The sequence below is a fragment of the Nothobranchius furzeri genome, chromosome 7 (genome assembly GCF_043380555.1).
Source record: "Nothobranchius furzeri strain GRZ-AD chromosome 7, NfurGRZ-RIMD1, whole genome shotgun sequence".
Taxonomy (NCBI): Eukaryota; Metazoa; Chordata; class Actinopteri; order Cyprinodontiformes; family Nothobranchiidae; genus Nothobranchius; species Nothobranchius furzeri.
In genome coordinates, this window is record NC_091747.1 from 67,015,913 (window position 1) to 67,041,341 (window position 25,429).

Here is a 25,429-nt window from a genome sequence, read left to right on the forward strand (position 1 = left end):
ATGCACCACAGACCTTACCGGTCTGAAACCGAAGGGTGCCCTGAATCCAGCAGAACCCCCACAGGGCCCAAGGGTCCGTGCCCCATCAGGCAGCCAAGGGCGCCCCCAAGGGGTGGCCATGGCCACCCCTAGAAAATTGCTGCCCCACCCCCCAGGAAAAGCCAGTGTTAACAAATCATATTAATGCTCACTCAAACCATATATTGATCTTGTTTATTCTTGGCCTAATTGAAAAAAAAAAAAAAGAAAATATTACAATTAATGGGGGCCTTTGTGTTCGGACCCAAACCCAGCCTTTTCAGTTCTACTCCATGGTGGGTTCCTGTTAGAGAGCTACCTCCACACTGGAGTCATCTACGCACCGTGTGGAATAAACACAGACAGCAGCTGAGTTAAGGGAATTGGTTTTTATTCACTTACGGCCCAAATATTTAGACTTTTCATCTTCTGATGACATTCATCTGTGAGAAAATAAAAAAACATCAGCAATCAGCTGTTAATCAGTGAAATTTTAAAGAGCAAGTGACCCTCACTGCAACTTTATTTTGCTGATAACTGAGTGTCTATTGTACTGTAGACACATCTTACTAAAACTGTCAGTGTTACGCCCTCTTCAGGTAAAAACTCTGCACTACATTTGAATTTAAATCTGCCATCGCTATTGGCCAAGAGGTATCCTATGACGTTAGCTGGTGCCATATAACGTCACAAAGTGTGTGCAATTGTTGACAGGCAACCTCTCCTTGTGGTGTATTTTTCAAACAGGAAATGGGAGTGGAGTTGGACTCTGGTAGGGGGTGACTTTCTCTTTAATGTGTCACAGTTAAATAATCACAAAAATATATTATAAATTGTTTCACAATCACATTTTTATACTTTGTATGTTGCGCACCGTTGTTCAGTATCCATGGAAACGTGTCATTTCTATTGACATTGTTTAGTTTGGTTCGGTTTGGTTCATTTCAGTTCATTTTAGTTCAATTCAATTCAGTTCAGTTCAGTTTAGTATTTAGTAGCAGGCAGCTGCATCAGCGGCTTGGACTCCGGGTCGTCACAGCCAACCGTTGGTGGAGAAGCCCCGTCTCAGCTGCTCAGTCTCCGCCTCTGTGAGTGGCTGAAGTGGAGAGCGGCATGGACCGCCATTGAAACCAAACCACTCCATTGCCTGCTTGAGGGCAGGAACACCCAACGTCCTGGTTACCTAGCAACACAGAGCAGCATTCAGTCTTCATACACCCTCTCCCTCCCAACCCCTTTATACTCACAATAAAACACTACCTACGAGACGGGGTCATCTTCAGGGAGAAGAAAATAGATAAAGAAAAATTACCATACAGTTAGAATAAAAAATACTATAAGATATAAAGTATGCAGTGCAAGGTCACAGGAAACTAGTACTTGTAAATAAAAGCCCTTTTATTTCAATCCACAGATATCATGGATAACAAAGCTTTACGTACTGTTTTGTATGAAAGCGTGTTGCCGTCAGAACAGAGGAAACGTGTAATGATAAAACGATTCTTGTTATAACGATGTAAACTTGTCTTATAGAGAAATGTGTTTGTTATCAGGACACGCTGCTCCTTTGTTTTATGCTGCTTACACATTAGCGTCGGTACGGTCGGGAGAGGACAGCGTCAGCTCGGTCTCGAACAGGCAGTGTAGTGTTCACATATAGTTCTGAAGGAAAGCTCGTGGGTGGCATTTAAAATGCGCTGGAAAGTCTGCGGTGTCCTCCATTTTAAGTAAACAACGGCGGGCATGAGCTGTGCTGCTTTCAGACTCTGAACCACATTAGTTTATTAATTTGCTGTGCGTGTCCTCGCTGCTGTGGGACACACACACACACACACTGCTTTCTCCTCCCACTGAGCAGCTGTCTGCCGGCTCGCTGGGGCGAGAGCTCCGACGCAGCTTCGTGCTACAGGCAGAGATGTTTACCCAACAGCGTCCAGCATGAAATAGAATCCAGTCTGCAGGAACCACCCGCTGGCTGATTCCACTTGCCAATTGGAGGCAGAAGGCATAGTTCTCAGCAGGCCAATCTGTCCGAAGTGTCACCTCAGTCCCAGTTGGACTGCTGGGGAGGACGTCTGAAAAAGAGTCGCCTCAGAACCAGAAACGCTAATCTGATCTTTGCGTGAGACCAAAGTCCAGCCCCGGCTTTCGTGTTTCTTCTGACAGCAGCGTGCTTCTGTTCACCTTTTTATGATTCAGTTATGAAACTATCAGTTCAGCCATTTGACTACAAAAGCTGCTTAGAAAATGACATTTTTAACATTTGTTAAATAAGGCAAGTCATTTATAGGATAAATACAAACTTGTCCATAAACTGTATTTCAGAACTGCACCAAAGGCCAAAAGCAGCATGGCGTTGTGATGTAGACGTGTTGTGTGTAGACGTGTTGTGTGTAGACGTGTTGTGTGTAGACGTGTTGTGTGTAGACGTGTTGTGTGTAGACGTGTTGTGTGTAGACGTGTTGTGTGTAGACGTGTTGTGTGTAGACGTGTTGTGTGTAGACGTGTTGTGTGTAGACGTGTTGTGTGTAGACGTGTTGTGTGTAGACGTGTTGTGTGTAGACGTGTTGTGTGTAGACGTGTTGTGTGTAGACGTGTTGTGTGTAGACGTGTTGTGTGTAGACGTGTTGTGTGTAGACGTGTTGTCAGTGTTAATTTTGTTGACAAAATATTTTCGTCTTTTTTTCGTCACGAAAATATATTTACAGACGAAAATGAAACAAAAATTCAAAATAAATGCTTGGAAAAAGACGAAGACGATAATTAAATTGATTGAAACTTTTAGTCAACGAATGAAAGACGAGACGAAAATCTACGATGACGCTCTTCTACATGGCGCTCTATGGTGCGGTGCGACTATTGTGTTGTTGTGAGACGTGAACGTAGTAGAAGACAAGGGGCGTGGCGTGCCGTGAACGTGCGGGACGACGTGAGAGAAGACAGACCCTGAATAGTATAAAGGGGCAGGTATGCGCGGTGTGCTAAACATAGCTCACTGAATATATCGACGGCATAAGAAGAAGGAGTAGAGGAAAATGTTAACTGCTGGGCGAAAAAGAAGAGAAGATGTGTGGAGTCATTTTTCTTATGATAACATTGCTACCAAAACTACATGCCGAGAGTGTGGACTGTCGTTCCGAGGAAAGAACACAACGAATCTGAAGAGGCATCTACAGAATGGCCACTTCGCCATTTTCTCCGAGGTAAATCCACTTAAATGATGTACACGTGACGACCCGAAAAGTAATATACAGGCAAATAAAACTGTATCAACTCTGTCATGTTGGGATAAAAATTCGGAAGTACCGTATTTTCATGACTATAACGTGTGTTATTAGGGAAATAGCGGGCGAGCAGTGTTGATGCATGATTGCGCATGCGCCGTGAGCGGTTCTGGTACTTTTTGGGTCACAGCCGCTCGCTGCACGTGCGCTCTAAACCAGGACTAGACCAGTAAAGTGAAGCATGCTGTTGGCTGTTTATAATTTTCACAATGTCTGGTTTGCACTGATATGATCCGAGTCCCGAGCCCGCACAGATGTTTATGTGTGTGTGTGTATGTATATATATATATAATATAATGTATGAAATCTCAAAAAGCAACAGGTAAATCATTGTTAGAAAGTCAATGTTTTAATTGTGTATTTTTATTTTTTTGCAGTTGCAGAAAACCATTGCTGATGGTGGCCAACCAGCTACCAAAAAGGCAAAAATGTCCAACCAGAACATTGAGGACGCATTTACAAGTACTACAAAGTACAAGAGTGATGCCAAAGATCAACAAATGAAAGAAGAGGCTATCGCTACATGGATTGGATGCACAGGATGGCCGGTCACAACAGTAGAAGATGAGGATTTTATTCTGATGATGGAAAGTTTGGATAAGAAGTTTACTGTGCCAAAGAAAACCAAGATAAGTAATCTAATTGAAAAACACTATGAAAACAAAAAAGCTACATTTAAGAAAAGACTGTCTAGTGCCAGAAAAGTATGTATTGGACTGATCTGTGGACTAAAAAGGGAATGACAGCATCATTCCTTGGCACAAGTTGCTGCTTTTTCTGTGTTGAACAACAAAAACCAGAACACTTACTGCTAGCTCTTGAACAACTTGACCATCCACACACTGCCCAGTCCATTAAGGCTTGTGTGGAAAAGTGCAGGCAAGAATGGGGGATCCCAAATGAGAAAGTTCTCACCGTAATAACAGACAGTGGTAGCAATATGGTGGCAGCATTCAAACATAGTGCTCCAGAAGATGAAGATTCCAGCTCCGATGATCCAGATGCATCCATCCTAAGTGAAAGTGATTCCAAGGAGACAGAAAACCTGCAGTGTCAGGACATGGGCATGGACAGGATGCCATGTGTCGTCCATACTCTTCAGCTTGTTGTCCACATGATAAACAAGGAGGAAAGCATCAACAGAGTCTTGAACAAAGTCCGATCAATCGTGAGACTTTTTCGCAAGTCATCAGTCGCAACACAGAAGATTTTGGATGAGTGCGGCCTAACTGTTGGGAATGACTGCCCCACACGCTGGTCAAGTACTTATGAAATGGTTGCACGTCTCCTCAAAGTTAAAGAATCTGTTTGTGAAGTAGCAGACGAGATGGGATGGGACTGCTTGCTCTCAAGTGAGTGGCAGAAGCTGAAGTCAATGCAAGAACTTTTGCAGCCTTTTGCTGAGCACACACAAACTCTTCAGAGTGACACAATGTCTATGTCATTAACACTCCCTGCTCTCTTTGATTTACTCAGCCATCTGGCAGATGTGGAACAAAACACAAGTCGAGAGGTTGCTGCTCTAGCACGTAAAATGGAAGGTAATGTGAGCCAGCCTTTTGCCTGGGTACTTGATCCCTCAGATGACACGTTTTCCCCACTTGTAGCAGCTGCTTGTTTTCTCAATCCTACTGTGTGTCAGACCCTCCTCAATGTGGCTGATGATAACATTCAAGCAGGCAGAAGGGTATGTTGTTCGGTGCTCTCAGACACAGGAGAACCACTCTGATCTGGAGGAACTGAATGGACCTGAACCGGCACCACTCGCCACCGTCTCCTCTTCATCATCTGCCTCCTCCTCCTCCAGACAACCAGTCTTCAGGTTTCTCTCCAAATTCAGAACAAAGCCTAAACCAAAGTCTTCCAAGTGTAGTGTTAGACAGCAGATGAGCCAGTATAAGGAAGAGCTCTCACAGTCCATCACTTGTGAAACGGGAATGGAGTTTTGGCTTGGAAAATGTGACACATTTTATCACAGCCTGAAACCATTAGCATTAGATATATTGGCAATGCCAGCTTCTCAGTCTTTTGCAGAAAGAGTGTTCAGTATCACAGGTGACCTCACTAGAGGGAAACGCAACCGAGCAAAGGTCACACTAGCACGAAGTGCTTTTCTCAAAATGAATCGCAGCAAATAAATATTCACACTGTTTGGTTGAGCCTGTGTTGTAACAAGTGAATATCTACAGACTCAGGGTTAACATGTTTAAATTTGCTGTTCTTGTAAATTCTTGTTGTGCAGTTGCTAAAAAGAGCACCTTTGTAATTTCCAGTGTGCTTTTTGTTTTTTTATTAAACACGTAAGTGTTAAACATGTGAAGTGTTTTTTATTCAAATATTCTATGTTCTTAGCTGTGTGTGCTATATCTGATCAGTGGTGGTTAAGAGTTTGGACCCTGTGTATTAAATTACACTAGTTTTTCCGTGCTCTATACAAAAGTATGAAATTACTTCATTAGAAAAAATATATGCATTTTGTTGACTAAAATTGCTTATTTTTATCGACTAAAATTACTTGTTATTTTCGTCGACTAAAATGGGACTAAAACTAAAATAAATCCAATGACTAAAATTGGACTAAGACTAAAATTAATTTTTAGCCAAAAGACTAAGACTAAAATAAAATTAAAATTTCCTGTCAAAATTAACACTGCGTGTTGTGTGTAGACGTGTTGTATCGCGTTTAAAGCGTGCCACAACCCGTGCACGCGCATTGGGTCCACAGCGCGCGCGTGAACGGGACTCGCGAGCGAAAATATACATGGCGAGAGGTCATTTGTGCACTGAGAGGGAGCAAACTGTGTCTGTGAGCGCACAAGGATGTGCACAAGTGACAAACCTGCGTGCGCGCGTTGCCAACGAGCACACGGCAGAGGAAAATGTGCGCGCGCGGCAGCCTCTCTGCGCGCTTGGTTTCTAATTCCGCTCGCTCGGCTGTGAGGAGTTTTGGCACTCTGGAGGCGTGGCCTGTGGCAGATCTTCCCTATCCTCTGATTGGTTAGTTTACCCCGCACTTTACTCTCTAGCTATCTATATAAAAAAATCTGATATTCAGTAGTTGCTGTCATAGCTCAGCTGGGAGAGCGGGTGACTCTCACTCTGGAGGATCCAGGTTCGAGTCCGGCCAAGTAACATAGAGTTGATGTCATATTATTCTTTCCTAATTCCTGTGATATTATTTTACAGTTGTGACCGTTCAACTGTCATTAAACGTCCGAATGTTTGCTGGGCAGTGTTTTAAAAAGTGCACATAAGCTAGATGGTTTTAACCAGGTAAAAATAGACTTGTGGGTGTAGGTATGTTCAAGTTTAAAAAGTTCTTGCCTCATTAATGAATTGTTTATGTTTTTCAGCATTTAATTGACAAATTATCCTTTCAAATAATTAATTGATGAGTTACATAATTGTCCATTTAGAATTGTTGAATGGACTGAGTCAAGTTTGGTGCACTTTATATATTTCAAAACATGTTTTTTTTTATTATGCATATAAATAATTTTAATGTTAATTTATTGAAATATTTCTATTTCTTCATTACCTCACCCTTGTTTTGACAAAAACAAGACCTTGCTGGATAATATCACGGAGAAACTATTTGTTCACAGTACTTGGCTCAGTGAGGATCTGTGTACCAAAGGAGGAGATACTCAGAAATCTGTCTGCAGATTGTTACAACCCAGACTGGAAGTGGTGGGCTGTAATAAGAAAGGAGACCAAACAGAGGAGTGGGGGTTCAACAACTGATTTATTTAACCACAGTAAGGATTTACTAAAGCAGATCAGTGCAGTCAAGAATTACTGGTGTTTGGGTAGTCCTGAACGTGTTGTGATGCCCCCACCGTCTCATTGGGTTTTCATTTGTGTTTAATTGTGTTTTTCTTCTGTTGTAGGCAGCTGGTTAAGCAGCCTTGGAGGCACCTGGGCTCAGGGTGTGGTGCTGCCTACAAAGCCTACTGTTTTTCTGCTTTCACTGGGTCTCTCCTGTGTGGTGGAGAGTCCTCACTGGCCATTTTCTGTTCACTAACTTGCTTTAGTAAATCCTTACTTTGGTTAAATAAATCAGTTGTTGAACCCCCCACTTCTCTGTTTGGTCTCCTTTCTTATTACAGCCCACCACTTCCAGTCTGGGTTGTAACAATCTGCAGACAGATTTCTGAGTATCTCCTCCTTTGGTACACAGATCCTCACTGAGCCAAGTACTGTGAACAAATAGTTTCTCCATGATATTATCCAGCAAGGTCCCGTTTTTGTCAAAACAAGGGTGAGGTAATGAAAAAATAGAAATATTTCATTAAATTAACATTTAAATTATTTATATGCATCATTAAAATAAAAAAAAACATGTTTTGAAATATATAAAGTGCACCAAACTTGACTCAGTCCATTCAACAATTCTAAATGGACAATTATGTAACTCATCAATTAATTATTTGAAATGATAATTTGTCAATTAAATACTGAAAAAATAAACAATTCATTAATGAGGCAAGAATCTCTCTCTCTCTCTCTCTCTCTCTCTCTCTCTCTCTCTCTCTCTCTCTCTCTCTCTCTCTCTCTCTCTCTCTCTCTCTCTCTCTCTCTCTCTCTCTCTCTCTCTCTCTCTCTCTCTCTCTCTCTCTCTCTCTCTCTCTCTCTCTCTCTCTCTCTCTCTCTCTCTCTCTCTCTCTCTCTCTCTCTCTCTCTCTCTCTCTCTCTCTCTCTCTCTCTCTCTCTCTCTCTCTCTCTCTCTCTCTCTCTCTCTCTCTCTCTCTCTCTCTCTCTCTCTCTCTCTCTCGAAGCCGCACTCTAAGGGAGTTTGCAGTGTATTAGTGAGTCATATATTGTACAACCACAGTCATAAAGTTTTCAACCAGTAGTTTTATTTCAGTATGTATTTTTCCAGTATCACAAAAAATGTAATTTTATATGGTTAAAACCATCTAGCTTATGTGCACTTTTTAAAACACTGCCCAGCAAACATTCGGACGTTTAATGACAGTTGAACGGTCACAACTGTAAAATACCTGAAATTAAGAAAAATTAACATGACATCTACTGCATTTTCCTTGGCCGGACTCAAACCTGGATCCTCCGGGGCGAAAGTCACCCGCTCTCCCAGCTGAGCTATGCCAGCAACTACTGAATATCAGACTTTTTTATATAGATAGAGGGTAAAGTGCGGGGTAAACTAACCAATCAGAGGACAGAGAAGATCTGCCACAGGCCACGCCTCCAGAGTGCCAAAAGCCCTTACAGCCGAGCGAGCAGGAGTCAGAAACCGAGCGCGCAGAGAGGCTGCCGAGCACGCACAGAGGCTGCCGCGCGCGCACGTTTTCCTCTGCCGTGTGCTCGTTGACAACGCGCGCACGCAGGTTTGTCACTTGTGCACATCCTTGTGCGCTCACAGACACAGTTTGCTCCCTCTCAGTGCACAAATGACCTCTCGCCATGTATATTTGCGCTCGCGAGTCCCGTTCACACACGCGCTGTGGACCCAATGCGCGTGCACGGGTTGTGACACGCTTTAAACGCCATAGTGTTGTGTGTAGACGTGTTGTGTGTAGACGTGTTGTGTGTAGACGTGTTGTGTGTAGACGTGTTGTGTGTAGACGTGTTGTGTGTAGACGTGTTGTGTGTAGATGTGTTGTGTGTAGACGTGTTGTGTGTAGACGTGTTGTGTGTAGACGTGTTGTGTGTAGACGTGTTGCTGAGGTAGTGCATCCTTTCACACACACAGAACAGATCAGACATTTTCTTCTGGTTGTTCCTTATTCATTTCTACGGTTATGCTTTTGCTGTGCATTGTTCATGTTTGGTAGATGTTGTTATACAGACTCAAACATTCATTAAACTTTTCAAATATTACGATGCATGCAGTTATGCAGTGAAACTGTTGTTTTAGTGGACTGGGTCTGTGTGTGTGTAAGGGACAGCAGGACGAGCTTACTGCCACTCTACTGTAACTGTAATAATATCTCCCGTTTCACTCATTCAATTGTTCAACGCCCTGCAGGAAAGTGTTTCAAAAGCCTCATTTCATCAAAGAAAGTTTAAATGTTTGCTGCCAAAGAGGAGATAGCATGTTGCCCCATCAATACTGTGTCCCATTTTTCAAGTTGTACTTCTAAGAAATGTGATTAAATCCCTGTTCTAGCGCCGTCTGTGGGGGCCTGTGACAGAGAGGACGGGTTGTTTCATGGTGCGGTGAATAAAAGCACACAGCAGATGGTACTCACCGCAGCGTTGGGCTCGATGAGGCGCTGCTGCAGGAGCCTGGCTTCCTCCCAACACCCCGACTTACACAGACGCTCCAATTCACACAGCTCCGGGCCCAGCACGTTAGCTAGAGCGCACACTCCACCAACGGCTCCTACACACACACACACACACACACACACACACACACGCATGCACACACACACGCACACACACGCATGCACAAACACACAAACAAACAAAAAAGAACCAATCAGCAAAGGCAGGACTATACGAGAAAAGAACCAATCAGAGTCCGGTACCGGCCGCTGCATAAACAAGCTACTACTAACCAGACTGTCTTTATGTTTATGCCGGTAAAAGGAGGGGGGGGTTATGGTCTAATCGTTACTATTTTTGTGGTTGTTATGGTGATATGTTCTTCAGCGTGCTATTTCGAAAAGAAACGTTCAGGCAGCCAAACTTGATCAGTCTAATAAAAACTAATAAATACAACTGAATGCATTTCTCATCTTTAGTTTACCTCAGTTTTATTAGCGTAATAGGGAGCCTAAGTCCCGCACGGGTCCCTGGAAGAATGAAAAGATGAACGCAAGTCAACGAGGCTAAAAACACTATTTTATAATTCCGTTTGTGATGTTCCATGGATTTCACATATGATGTCCGCAAATTTTAAAAACACATTTTGATACCAAGAACATGCTTATTTTCGAACAGGGGGAACACTATCTTAGGTGTTGTGTGAAAATAAGTCCAGGACTACAAACGCGCTTCACCAAGGTGACGTCATCGAACCAGACACGGAGGAAACTGAGGCAAAATGGCCGTAAGTTCAGCAAACTTCCCACAGGAGGAAAGAACCACCATAAATCTGGTCATGTGGTGAGTAGCAGCTACGCTAGGGGGGAGGAGCTTATGTGGTGACGTCGCCAATTTCTAGTTTGTAGTCATGCTAATTACGAACTTTTACAAGTTAATAAATCTCAAAGTACGTGACTGGCGTGGTCGAAGCACCCATCATTACTTTTCATTTAAACTGCAGTACAACGTGTGTGATGCAGGACGTAAGGCACAGCGGGCTAGAAAATCGCGTTGCTAGCCCCGTTGACTCGTGTAACGTACCAAATGGGTCCATTTTTCACCATCTACATTGATCAACATAGTGACCTTTCATCTACAGAAATAAATCCACTTTCTCATTGGCCTTCCAGACCCAGAAGGTTCTGCTCAGTGCGTGTCACATACATGAAGTCAGAATAAACTGTCAAGGTCCCCTGCACTCTCTGCATAGAAGCCAGACAGCATTCTTCACTCTGAAGAAAGGGAAGCTTCCCTGACTTTGTAGTTAGAAGTTAAATAATCAGGAGTTGAATGAAAAAGCTGTTTAAATGAAATGTTTGAATAATCTGTGCTTAAAAGCAATGATGGCTTTAAAATGAATATTGTTCTTACAACGAGCCATTTCAGATCTTATGATCGTACGATTTAACAAGTTAATTATTGTTTACACTCATACACATTACAATAAGATACATATTAAGGTTAATATTCACCACCTATATGGATGAATGATGCGCTGTAGAGTTTTACTCTGAGAGGCGCTATACAAGCGCGGGTCATTTATCATGTATATATTTGGGATGTGTTTTGATGAAAATCTGGTGATGCGATACATATCACGATACAGAGGAGATGATACGATATATTGTGATGCATTCAGCCAGACAATATTGGCTATTTTTAGACTGAATTTCTTGGAAGAAAATTCTTTAAACAGTCCAAACTGATAGTTAACATGTTTAGCGTGAGGTATCTGAACCATAATAGAGGGATTTACATTTCAGTGGTGGAAACAAAACCACATTGCACAATTCTTAGGTGTGTTCTTGCTGTGCGTTATTTCTAATTCCATGTTGTCGTTCCGTCGGCGAAATGTAGCGTCAACAGGTAACAAAACTGTTTCTGTGTTTTAAAAAAGAACGACATGACATTGCACACTGCTGTCATCTAGTGGTCGGCGTTTGAACTGCACCAAAAGAAAAGAAAACACACAAATGTTTGTAAATTATTCCAAAGATTAGGTACACCGCTTTTGAATATCGATGTAAAACCACAGGAAAAAATATGACGATATATTGCCATGTTGATATTTTCTTACATCCCTTATAAATACAGTACATATGGTTTAGATGTGATGTAAAACATGTCTAACCATACATGGAATCTACATGTATAACTAATATCATTGCCTACCTTTGTAATCTTACTCTGTGGTAGAAAAAGACGGTTTTCTCCTCAGACATCATTCACCCAGACGCCCCGTGGACCGGCGCTACCTATTGGAGCTGACATAGCTGACATAGTGGCCGGCCGCCATCTTAGGTGGGTCTCCATTCTTACATATTCATGTCTATGGTTTTCCTGGTCCGCGCGTCTTTTTTTAAAAACGACGGAACAGCATTCGGGTGACACTCATGACCAATGAGATTGAAGCACTAATAAGCTCCTCCTACTAAGCCTTTCTTTCGAAAGCTAAGCAAAAACTCAGAGGAGAAGCAAAACCGAGGTGCAGCACAAACAGAGCTTTCAGCAGAACCAAAACACGCTCTTCAGAATAAAAGCCTAAATTGTCTCAATAATGCAGAAATAAGAGATAACCAGAAATGTGTCTAAAACACATCAAATATTTCATTTCTATTTGAAATATTAAACATGTATTTATGAACGACTTCATTTGGTTTTTGGAATGATTTTTATGATTTTGAAACCCACACGTTTGCTTCTGAAATGTTACTTTTTTGGTGCGTTTTTGTGGTTTACTTGGTGAGCAATTGTAATTTTAGGTTAATCCTTTTTGCACAAATCTAGTTCCATAAGATCTGATGTCATGCTTTCTGTCCCAATCGAAGTCTTTTAAACAGTTGTTGGTTGGAACGCTTTGCTTTGAGGATCTGATCCTTCTGGACTGGAGGAACAAACGTTCCTGCAAGCTTCCTTCCTACCCTCAGTCTGTTCTCCCCAGGATCCTTGCAGATCATTTCTGTTTTCCTCTGAAGGGAACGAACACCGAGCTTCTCATCCTAACAGCACCCATAAGAACTGGAAACGGGAATGTTTTTACAGCTGTGAGTGAATGCCTAACACGGAATATAAAAACAAGTTCTAGTTCTGGTTTAGTTTTGATTTCTGGATGAAAACTAAATGCAGACGACGGCTCCCTGTGAGGAACAGAAACCCTGATTTAAGGTCTCTTACCAACACAATAGGCGGCCATTAGAAACCCTGCTGAGCCTGCCAGAACCTGGAAATCCTGCCTCTTGGTTTTGTGAACAATCAGGCCAATCCGTGTGATCTGAGGATGTAACAGAAACATAAAAATAAAGAAGAAAGTGAAAAACAGCAGTATGTCTTTGGCAACCTTCCTCCCTGCTGCCAGTGCTAATATCTGCCAGAGTATTTTAGTCCCAGGAGAGGCTGTCACAGGAGAATAGGACATGCTGAGCATCTCACGTGGTAAACAAATCGCTCAGTGTGAGACACATGGTGGAGGTTTTGGGAGGAGGGGATCGTTCAAGATTCAAAACAGAAAAGGGAGGAGAAGAAATGAAAGATCAGTCCCAAGTGAGCCTAGAAAGGAAGAATGTACTTCAAAAGATGAGCAGCAGCGACAGAACGAATGGGAGAGGCTTGTGATTAGCATCTCATGAATATCAGATTGCTGTTTGGTTTTGCCTCTTTTGTCAATCCAGAATATTAAACAGAATCCAAACAAACCTGAAATGTTCAAAGAGGAGAGGAGGAATGTGAAGCTGAAGGCTCCACGGGGAAAAGCTGCAGAATCTGGTTTCCGTCTCCGTCGGTGTTACCACAGAGTGGGTATTTTAATCACAGGCTGTCAGTCACTTTTCTCATATTAGTTATTTTCAAACGTTCCGGACTGTAATTGATCAGTCAGTCAATCAGGTTGGAGGAGCTCCTGCTGCTCTGCTGAAAGCTGGAGCGCTTCGGCTCTAATGGGAGACCACCGTCTCCCTGGGTGTCAGCAGCACTCTCCAGCTTTTACCTTTTAAAGCCCCGAAACGTCGTGAGTTCTCAGTGAAGGCATGAAGTAAACTTTTCATAGAATGAAGTCAATGGGAGAAACACTCATCCCTTCCATCCACAGATCGTTTATTTTTACTAATAATAAAAGTAGACGCTCAAACCTACAAGCCATTTTGCGCTTTACAAACACGTTTATTCAGCACACCAACAACCTCAGTGACTTATTAGCTCTAAATAAAAATAAGATGGTGCACTTGTCTGACAAAAATGAGTGTAGAGATTTTAGGATTTTATCACATTTTAGTTTCTTTTCATTTCTCACACTCGTACATCCATCCGGTCATTGGGATGCTTACTTTCAGCTCTCGCCAGAAACGAGCCCGACTCTGCCGGCAATACGGACCAAGCTCTGACACCAGTACCCCGTACTCCCGAAGCACCCCCAGCCTTCCAAGGGACGTGGTCGAACGCCTTCTCCAAATCCACTAAACACATGTAGATTGGTTGGACGAACTCACGAGCACCCTCCAGGACCCCCCTAAGGGTATAGAGCTGGTCCAGTGTTCCACGGCCAGGACAAAAACCACATTGCTCCTCCTCAATCTGAGGTTAGATAATCCGACGGACCCTCCTCTCGGGAACCCCTGAATAGACCTTACCAGGGAGGCTCAGGGGTGTGATCCCCCTGTAGTTGGAACACACCCTGCGGTCCCTCTTTTGAAATTGGGGGAACCACCACCTCGGTCTGCCAGTCCAGTGGGACTGCCCCTGAGGTTCATGTGATATTGCAGAGCGGCTTCAACCGACACACCACCGCCGGAGCCTTGCCACCATGGAGCCTTTGACCACCTCAGTGTCCTCAGTACCAGAGAACGAAGAGCCAAACCCAAGGTCCCCAGACTCTCCTTCCTCACTGGAAGACGTGTCTGTGGGATTGAGGAGGTCTTCCAAGTATTCTGCCCACCGATCCACAACGTCCTGAGTGGAGGTCAGCAGCACACCGTTCCCACTAGAAACAGTGTTGGTAGAGAACTGCTATCTCCTCCTGAGGGTCCGGATGGTGGACCAGAATCTCCTTGAAGCTGTACAGTGTCTTGCTCCATGGTCTCACCGAACTCCTCCCACGCCTGATTTGTTCACCTCCACGACCACCCGAGCCACATTCCGCTTGGAGCACCAGTAACCGTCAGCTGCCTCTGGAGTCTTACAGGTCAGAAAGACCCGAGATGGCTCTTTCTTCAGCTCGACAGCATCCATAACTGTCGGTGTCCATCCGCAGGTTCTGGGGATGCTGTCACAACAGCTACCGACAACCCTGCAGCCTCAGCTTCAGCCTTCAACAACTGAGACATGGAACAAGGCCCACTCAGACTTTGTGTCCCCCACCTCCCCGAGCATGTTTGAAATGCTGTTGGAGGTGAGGATGGAAGCTCTAACCAGCTCCGTGGTCTGAGTGTCCACCCTGAGACTGGGAGATCGTGGGTTTGAATCCACAGTCAGGTCATACCAAAGACTATAAAAATGGGACCCCTGCTTGACACTCAGCATTAAAGGGTTGGATTGGGGGGGTAAACCTGGACTGGCTGGACTATTGCAATAGTCTTCTAAATGGTCTCCCCAAAACAGCTGAAAAACAACCGCGGCTTATTCAGAATGAGCCTTAACAAGAACCATGAGAACCGAGCACATCGCCTCTTGTTCTTGGATGTCTACACACGTTACCAGTAAACTACAGAATCAACTTCAAAGTGCTTTTAGTAGTTTATGAATCTCTCAATGCCATGGCGACACGTTCGATCTCCTGCTACACCCAGCAGGGCTCTGAGGTCCTTAGAAAACAGTCAGCTGGTAGAACCGGGCCAGAACCAAACAGGGTGAAGCTGCTTTTAGCTACTACGCTGCTCACAGATGGATTCAGCTTCCTCATGACCTTAAATGCGCCCCAACTCTAGAAACGTTTAAATCAAAATTAAAAACCTTCATGTTTTCATCAGCCTTTGGATGAATGTTCTTATGCTGCAGCTGCTGCTCTGTAACTGCTCACCTTTTGACTCGGCCTTCATTAGTTAGCTGAATTTAAATTAATGTTTCTTTGTTAGATTTCTTTGCTTTTCCTGCTTCTGTAAAGCTCTTTGATACGTCTTTATGTTTGAAATGTACCATGCAAATAAAGCTGCCTTGCCTTGGTTTTCCGAGCGCGGCTGTGTCCACAGCTCCCCAGGGGGTGGGTCAAATGTGGAGAACAAATTTCACACACACACACACACACACACACACACACACACACACACACACACACACACACACACACACACACACACACACACTAGTGTGACAACTAGTGGGACTTTAACTTCTGACAGGAGACTCCACCAGACGTTCCCAGCAGACCCTCACAATATATTTGGGCCTCCCAGGTCTGACCGGCGTCCTCCCCCACCATTGAAGCCAACTCACCACCAGGAAGTGGTCACTTATTAGCTCTTCCCTTCTCTTCATCTGAGTGTCCTAGACATGCGACCGCAGATTAGATGACTCGACAAAAAAGTGAATCATCGGACTGCGGCCTAAGGTACCCTGGTACCAAGAGCACATGGACACCTCACACTCATGTTTATTCTTTAAGTTGGTGAAGATGCACACTTTAGTCTTCAAGTACTTTTTCAGTAAAAACTCAACCATAAGAGAGGAATGTGGGCAGTATCTTTGTGTAAATGGGTCATTTAGTGAATAGTCTTTTGAAGTTTAATTAAATGTTGCCAGAAATATCTGAGGCTTACGAGTCATCAAACGCCTCTAATTTGTTTTTATTGCCGTTGGCTGTGACAACTATAGGAAATTAATTACAGCTCTGAAGAGGACAGAAGAAATAATTCCAAACCTGCACTGACAGAAATGTCCTGAACTTTTCAGCTTATGACCCACAAACTAGAAGGGCAGACTATCAGTGTGAAATCCAACAGCCTTGTTATTGAGCTAATTAAATAAGAATATGGCAACACAAGCAAATGCAGAATTTTCACACATTTTTCTAAGTTTTAAACTAGTTTATAACAAAAGAGAGAAGTCTTCCACTTCTGTAGCGTTCCTCAGCCTTCCAAGACAGATCTTCTACTTGCCGATCGCACCAGTAGATCTTTGATACTTGACCTGCAGATCCTGGAAATACCGAGAAAATTGGCAACAAATCATTGAAATGGCTCACTCAGCAGCGTGATCTACAGTTGTCTATCAAACTGCCGGTGCACACAATTGGTCCTAGCTAGGTCCATTCAGGGCGACAGAACAGACAATGGGGCAGTCTGCACCATAAAAGAAAAAGAACAGTGTTGATACGGCGTCCAACAACAACTACAGCGATTTCTACCATTTCATAAATCATTAAATTCAATAAATCATGTAAAGTTGCCAAAGGCTTTTCAGACAAGCGCCGTTCCTGAGCTGACGCCATCTTTGTTGTTTTCCTCCAGTGGTGTGACACAACGGTGCTTAAGAACCATTGTTTCATGTTAGTCACCTATTGGCTGAATAAAGAAACTCTACTGACTTGGAATGATTCACAGAGGCAATGACTGTTACAGCCAACACAAATGTAAGCATCTTTTAAAACAGAAGAAACCAGATCAGCTCTAAAGAGCATCCCGCTCAGCCCCGTCAAAGGATGTGGATCGACGGTGAGTTTGTTGTCAGGGAAGCTCCAGATTCGTCTAAAGCGAGGTGTACAAATATACGAACCCAGGAGCCAGGACTGCGGGTACTCGGTGGGTCATACTTGGTTCTGCACACAACACAACAGTGGTGCAGAGAAAAGAAGCAAAAGCACGCCTGCAAGGCTAGTGCGCTAGCTAGGCTAAGGAAGTAGTGATGTGTCGGTCGCCAACGAAACAGTTCTGAGCCGGCTTGTATGACGAGTGGTTTCTGCCACGACTAAGCCTGGCCAGACCCAGGAGAAGGTTATGTTGCCACGAGAACATCAGCACTGTCTGTGACCTTTTGCATAGAGCTGATTTAAAACCTGCGAAGACGTTGTGGCGACGCATCAAAACCGACGCTCGGTAGCGACGACGCAGCGATGCTGCACCTTAGTAACTTTTTTCATTTTGTGCGTGTCCTTACAAACGTCGCCTCTCCTACCTTCCTTTACTTGACCTCTACTAATTACATTTATCCTTGCATATAATTCAGGATAAGATCCTCAAATGTTGACTAAAAATATCCTAAATGAAATGAAAAAAATAAAAAACATTTTATGGCACAACTACAGCGCCTGATTCTGATCACTATTAAACAAGAAACAGCCTGCAGGTCCTTCCCCTAGTTTAACAAACCTGTGTTCATGTGTTTAATTCATGTTCTTATGGGTGTATTAGCCACTATGTAAAACCTAAGAATTCTTTTAGTTTTAAAAAGTTTACTAACGGCGATTAACTTCTCCACACGTTAGAGAGACGACGTGCTTCTTCTCAAACGTTAATGTTAGACGTGGGTCTCCTTCGGCTGATAATCCGTGACAGAAATCCCTCACCATACGGCTTGTTGATGTGACCGACAGGAGCCAGCTCCCTCTTTAAGGAACCGGAGTGACACAGACTGTACCTGCAGCCCTGATGGCATCCAGCAAGTTTTAGTTGTTTCTTCGCTCCAACACTCAAGATTCAGTAGCTGAATCAACTGCTCAAGCATTCAGCAATCACCTACTGATTAAAATCAGGTAAGATGAAGCAAGGAAACAACTAAAACGTGCATCCGTCGAGGAACCGGGATTCAGCACCTCTGCTTTGGGGGAAGGTTTGTCGATCCTCCCTCTGGTCCAACAGAGAAGTTTTCCCGTTTCTGGTCAAAAAAGACGAAGCAGGCTGCATCACACCCCATCCAGCAGGAGAAAAAAACTTGTGTTCAGTCAGACTTTTTGAAGCCCTTTTTTCAAGACACACCATGCCGGCAAATCAGCGTAATATCACAGAAACTATGTGTCTTAAACATGTGCCATGCAGGCATTGAGATGCACACATTTAGTGTCATTCACTCCGCCTCACTTGGTAATAATACTGCAGTAATTTTCTGTCTTATAAATGGCGATTGCACCTTGGTGCTGCCAAGGGAAGTGTCATGACCACCTGGCAAGTTACTTCCGAGCTCTGGCTGGCATCTGTGTTGAAAATGAAAGAAAACACAGGCTGTAAGTTTAGCTTTTGTTAACAGAGTCAGCTGTGACGATAACTGGAGCGATGCGGCGCTGCTGGAGCTTTTCTCTGTTAGAGCTGAAGGTCAGATCACCAGGGACTGCACGGGGACTGTGGAGGACAGACACCTTTACCAGCGACTTGTTAAGAAAACATAATGATCGTGGCTTCAATCACAATAAAAAACAAGTAATGTCCAACAAAAACGGAAGTCTACAGCAGCGCAGGAACCCCCCAGACCCCCTTTTTTACGCCGTTGCCTAATCTTTCGTGAAAAGACGACTGCAGTCTCCATCAGATGTCACCAGAAGAACAGCTGATAGAGACGCGTCACGCAAACATCGGTGACACCTCTGATGAGGACCGAAGTCGTCGGTCGAAACATGTCAAGGTAAACAAGAACTCACAACACAACCTTGCATGTCCAAAGCAAAAAGAAACTTAATAATCGTCTAAGAATAATGAAAGTTGTAAAGTACGCCTGCTACAAACTCAAGTATTTCAGTGTAAAAATAACCGTTCACATGTGCATGATATGCTTTGTGCACGTGGAGTCACAAGTTCACTTATTTTATCTGCCAACATTTTCACTGCAAACAAGAGACCCTCCATGAGCTTCTGCTGGTGGCTGGCTCCTCCAGAGCTGGATGTTCTTCAGATTCCCTCTCCATCAACTGACAGAAGAACTGCATCGTGGTATCAAACCGTTCATCTCTCTGCCTCCTGTTCAGCCTCTGACCCGAGCATCTCCTGCACAGTAGCCAGATGTGTCGCCCCCATCGACATACATGCTGGACAATTCGATTCCATAGGCTCCAATAACACGTTTTTGTCTATAATGGGAGGTGGCCACCACCGCCATTTTGACCGTGTCACAGGTTCCGTCCAGCCCAGACAATTCCATAAAAGGGAAGAGAGGAGGAGCTGAGGGTGGGGCTGTAAAGCTGGGATCGACTGACGACACCGGGTCGAACTAGCTACAAGCTAACCTGAAGCTAACCCTGGCTAACCCAAAGCTAACGCGGAGGTGGGAGCCAAGCTAACGGATGTAGCCACCTAGCTTCCACCCTATGGCGTGGTATGGAGGCCAAAATTCAGACTACTGCCCAGCAGCAGGAGGCTATAGAAGTTCTGAAGCAAACTACTGATCTGATTAATGATAAGCTGGCGCCGGTAACTGAGAGGCTGGCGCTGCTTACTGAGAAGTAGCACCTTTACCCCATACCGCGCCATACAACCCAACCGGAGCTAACTGTGGAACACCCATCGACCTGAACCTCACACGAAGTTTAGGTGGAGGTTTTCGGCGCCTTTTCATGAAAAGTACCTGGATTAAAAAAGTATTAAATCGGTAAGTTTATAATTTATTTCCGTAATGAAAACATTTTGCTTTGAGCAAGTTTTCAGTACCGTGTTTTCCGGGCTATCGCTCCTGAGTCGCACCAGCCATTAAATGTATAATGAAGGGAAAATATATTTAAGTCGTATTTTGGGGGGACATTTTATTATTTTTCTTACAAAATCTGAGACCAAGCGTTTCACATTGCACGACAAGCACCGGTAACCATAACAGAATGAACAGCCAGCAGAGGAGAGGATGGGGGTGTTTCAAACCCTTCCGGCCAGCGAGGAGAGCTCATTCCTGGGCTGGAGCCGGCCCTCAGCACCCCGCCACAGGCTCTAACAGATGCTGGCGGTGTTTGAAACCCTCCCAGCGGGACAGGGGAACTCATTCTTGGGTCGGAGTCGGCCCGCAGCAGCGCGCCACGTTCTCCAGTCGAGGAAGGCGGTGTTTGAAACCCTCCCAGCGGGACAGGGGAACTCATTCTTGGGTGGGTCGGAGTCGGCCCGCAGCAGCGCGGTGTAGCCTACATATTTTGTTATATAAGTCGCTCCGGAGTATAAGTAGCAGGACCTGCCAGACTATGTAAAAAAGTGCGAGTTATAGTCCGGAAAATACGGTAGTTATTAGTATTCAAGCTAAATTAGCAGCCTAAATACATTTCATATATTTCCAAAACGTAATACTTGTTTGTATCTTTTACAGCCAACTAGCCTTTATTCTGGACTCAGTACAATTCACCAAAAGTAAAGAGACATTATACAGATGAAGTAAGCACAAGATAACTTACTGGAAGACACAGAATTATTATCATGAGAACCAGAACAAGACAGCCTGATAACAGTCATGTGAAAATAACAGTTAAAAAGTATGTATGTGTAATAGAAATAAAAATATATTAGAATTAGTGTAACTCACTGTGATCCAAACAATAAATCAGCCATAGCTGATTAGTAAATATGACATGAGGTCTTGGAGTTTTTAATTTTCATTTTTTTCTTAGATCTGTTTAAAGGTCACCATGGCAGCCTGTGTGTCTCCAACATCAGCTACACAACGCAGCGTGTAAGTTCCAAGTACCTGTCTTGACCACTTCATGAATGGGTTTGTACTTTAAACAGCTAGGCCAAACCTGTTATTTTTTCCTCCATAGCCATTTGGATCATCGGTGACAGCTGAGTGAGGCGTGGTGCCCAGAGGGCTGCAGAGACCCTTGGAGACAACCTTGGCCTCCCTGACGTCTGTGTCTCCTGGTTCGGTTGGGGCGGACTGAGGTGGAAAGACCTTCTCCCCTTCTTGTTCCACTCCCTCCATGGAAGAGCAGCTCCTGGTGTCCTCATCATCCACTGTGGCAGCAATGACATGGGGGTGGTCAGCAGTGTGAAGCTGGTCAACATGATGAAGGAGGACCTGCACCGGCTTCACCTTCTCCACCCTCATATGACCATCATGTCATCCATCACCCAAAGGTGTAGATGGAGGGCAGGTGTAGAACCTCCTAAAATTGAGAAGGCCTGGAGGTTTGTCAACAGTGTTATGGCCACATTTATTTCTAGCTTAATTGTTGTGCATCCTCTTATCAGACATGACAGTCCAGGGACATTTTTGTCAGACAAAGTTCATTTCACTAATAGGGGAAATGATATTTTTTTAACTAATATTGCCGACTGTCTTAAAGGCCAGCTCCAAAAGCAGTGAAAGACTTCCAGGTGGGAGTCTCGCTGCTTTTGAATTTGGCCTTTAGGACCGGTTTATTTTCAGGCAAACAGGATAGACATATCCCTCCCCACATAGCTAATGTGTTGGATGTCCGATGAAAGTAAGACTCTTCATATTTATGTTCTGTCTGCAAATATCAGAAAAATGTTCATGGTCACAACTTCTGACAAGCACATAACAAAACGTACAGACAGACTAAAAGATATGATGAGGACAGCTTTTCTCTAATCTCCATAAAAATGGAATTATTTAGTGAGCTTCTTGCTGACAGTTTTTCCTTCTTTTATCCGGTCCGTCTCCTGCTGTGCTACATGATTTAATCTAATTTTGTAGTACCACACAGAAGCCATCTTTACAAGAACATGGACATGATTACTTTCAGTACACACGTCAAACATGTGGCTGTGCAGCTGCGGGAAGAGATTTTTCTCTGAGCAGTCAGTGACAACCTGGGCAACAATGGCTGCTGTTGTTCCTCTTCCACGTGGAGCCTTTCCTTCATCGGCTTTAAGAATCCACTGGAAGCATCTTTCTGTTGCATGGCAAACTGCAGTGATGCCTTGTGATGGTTTCTGTAATCCACCTCTGTCCTTCAATGCCAAGAGTGGATGCACTGATTCATCCGATGTCAGTGCCTGTGAGCAAGGCATGCATGTAATCTTCTGCTTCAACTTTTTGACAATGAAACCAGTGATGTAAGAAATCGCTGCTTCCTTGTACTCAGACAGGTTGTTGACATCTGGAAGATCAATGATGGAGTCATCGTCAAGTACAAGTGCCTCTACAGGCACCACATCCAACCTGCGTGCAATGTTCACAGTTGCTGGTGTGGAGTCAAGGATGGCTGTGTTGTCACGAAGAAGACAGTTACCTGTACCCTTTTAACCTGGTGCCTTACAAGAAGACGCTTGTATGCCCCTCTGAACTGCCTCACATTGGGGTTGTTGTTGTGACCACCACGTGCTCTGATTGCAGAGAAGAACAGCTCCGAGTGGTCCTGACTGAGTTTGTAAGTCAGAAGATATCGACAAAGAGCAGCTGGATGCTCTACAAGGTCTTCGTAGATGCCGATCACTCTTCTGAAGCAGGTGATGAAACCATAGATGGGTGTCCTTTTCTGTGTGGAATGCACATGTACCACTCCGTTGTCTTTCCCTATGATTTTGAGCCCTCTGAGGAGAGACTCTGTTTCTTTTAAAGTGACCAAGACACATTCTTTAGTTTTTGGTGTGATGGGTGCTTTGTATCATTTTCCAAGTGGATTGCGGCTATTTAGGACATCAAAAGCAGCATCAACTGTGCGCAGGAAATCAACTGTGGCTGCACATCCACTAAACTGTGGATACCTCAGTTGTTGCTCGCAGTACTCAAGAGCAGCAGCCACGCTGCTGCTAAAGATTTGGGCCGCAAGATGAACCTTCATTTTTTGATTTTGCCACTGAATGTGAGCCATTTTGAGTTTGTTGCCAAGACGCAAGCCTTCCCTCTCCTGAAGCTTGTGCAACTCCTCAACGTACTGCCGACGTATCAGCTGGCCATCTTCCCTAACAATAACTTTAACAGTTGAAAAGACATTGCGAAGAAACTTGAGCATGTGACATGGGTCCAAGAGAACATGGATTTTCTGTGTGTGATCTGCTGGATGGACAAAGTATGATCTCATGTCCATTATGTCCAGATTGGCACCAAGCTCCCTGATCATGGCCATGTTTTGGGAGAGGCCATCACATGTCAAGGATACAACCCTAACTCCGATGTCATGAAGCCTATACAGACTCTCTTGAATGAGGCTAGCTCTTTCTTTCCCATTCATGCTGTTGATAATAAAGTAGGCAATCGGGAGCTTCCAAGACTGGTTGATGGCAACAACCATGATGACCAATGCTTGTGTCGCAACAACATTTTCAATCTCACCAGCTCCAATGTCAACATAGCCATGAATCTGGTTCCCATCAGACTCAGTTTGCTCATGAATGTACATTTCATCTAACATCAAAGAGCAAACAGTTTCTTTTCCTTCCTTCTTCTTCTCAAGAACATGACTTTTTAAAGCTGTAAATGAAGAAAGAGTAAAACCAGGATCTGCAGAGATACTGCTGTACCAGTTGTGAATGGTCTCTGGATGAGGCAAAGCCAAGTGAAAGCGTTCTCTAGCATACTCATGAGCCTTAGGAGAGTAAAAAAGCAGTGTAGCTGCAAATTGCTTCAAGTTCTCAGAAAAAGATGATCTTTTCTTCTGATTCATTTTCTGAAACAACTCTTTTGGAACACCATCCAAACCATCAAGAAGAGAGGCACATTCAGTTGATATTAGAAGTGTCTTCTGAGGAATTTTGGTGACACTTTTCAAAGAAGAAATTCTTTCCTTCAGTCACCTTGTCTTCTGGGATTGCAATCTGAGCTTTTACTGAACTACACGTGCCTTTTCATTTGCTGACAGAACTCTCCTTTTAAGCGTTTTGGGAGACTCTGTGATCTGACAGCAATGGTCACTCAGGATGCTGTTTGGTTGTAATGGCACAGCGTTAAACTGACCAGAGTCTGAGTCATTCTGGTGTTGAACACTGTGACCAAAATGAGCAGTATCACACTCAACTGCTTGCAGAGGAATGTCATCATGTGTTAGAGTAACAAAGACCTCTTGAGGTGAGTCTTCACACATCGTTACATTGCTCAGATCAACAGCAACTTTTATGGTACTGTCTTCCCCTGCTTCTACATCTGCAACCTTCTCAAAACTATTTACAAAACCAGCGGAGTTGTCACTTACCTTGTCATTCCTACTTACCTGTACTTTCCTTCTTGGAAGATGTTTTTTTTTTTTTTACCTTAAAGCAGGGGCGGCGTTAGGCCCGGCTACTTGGGCTGAAGCCCCGAATCTTTAATGAAAAGCCCCGGATCTCAAACGTGGAAGTAACATGCAGTACCAAAGTCCAACAGAGAGGGAGCAGCTGGCAGTAGTTTGTATACAGCCTGCCTGAGCCTCCACCACTGAAGAAGAAGCCCTTCAGCAGCCGGCTTCTTCTACACTCTCTGCCTGAAACGCATGAGTGAAGATGGACATAAGGACGTTTTTTAGACCAAAAGTACGGCGACAGAACCCCAGCTTTGATGAGACTGGTGCTGACTCAGGTTTGTGAGTCTTATTAGAAAATATTAGTTGTGCTGCTGGTTTGCCTAAAGTTAGCTTATCAGGTAAAGTTGTTGGAGAAAGAAAGGAAATATTTACTATCATCTCACACTAAACACTAACAGGAACAATACTCTGCCCTGAATATGCTGAATATGTAGCTTCAGATTAAAAATTATGTGGTACAAGACAAATATATCTGTTGACTAGTGCGTGTGCGTGTGTGTGTGTGTGCATGCGCGTGTGTGTGTGTTAAGCCCCGGATCTTCTTCAGTCCTAAATCCGCCCCTGCCTTAAAGGAAGAGAAGATTGTAGGTACAGCTGTGTCCTTCAGGCAAAGTCTCCCCTAAAATAAAAAATAAAAATTAAAAAAAGAGAGCATATATTGTTAGATTTAATCCAGAATCCAGACTTTGAAAATTTATATTTTAATTACAGTTTGATTTATTTCAATTCAATTCAAAAATACTTTATTAATCCCAGAGGGAAATTGATTGCTGTAGTAGCTCAGGAT

At 43.8% G+C, this 25,429-nt stretch overlaps 1 protein-coding gene across 4 annotated transcripts in view; it reads right to left on the reverse strand.

Annotated features, from left to right (window-relative positions):
• Positions 1–392: 392 nt before the first annotated feature.
• hoga1 (4-hydroxy-2-oxoglutarate aldolase 1) overlaps positions 393–25,429 on the reverse strand; it is a 50,195-nt gene continuing 25,158 nt past the window's right edge. For 2 of the 4 annotated variants that reach the window (XR_011521225.1, XR_011521227.1), the window contains exons 3-4: positions 21,199–25,261; positions 12,763–12,849 (exon numbers count right to left, since the gene is read on the reverse strand). Coding sequence is in view for 1 of the 4 variants with exons in the window: in XM_054751877.2 (XP_054607852.2) it covers positions 1,052–1,201; positions 9,518–9,651; positions 12,753–12,849 (381 nt within the window). In the remaining 3 variants the exon portion in view is untranslated. Of the gene's footprint in view, positions 1,202–9,517; positions 9,652–12,752; positions 12,850–21,198; positions 25,262–25,429 lie in introns of those variants that run through there. The other 2 variants (XM_054751877.2, XR_011521226.1) reach the window with 2 other exon arrangements.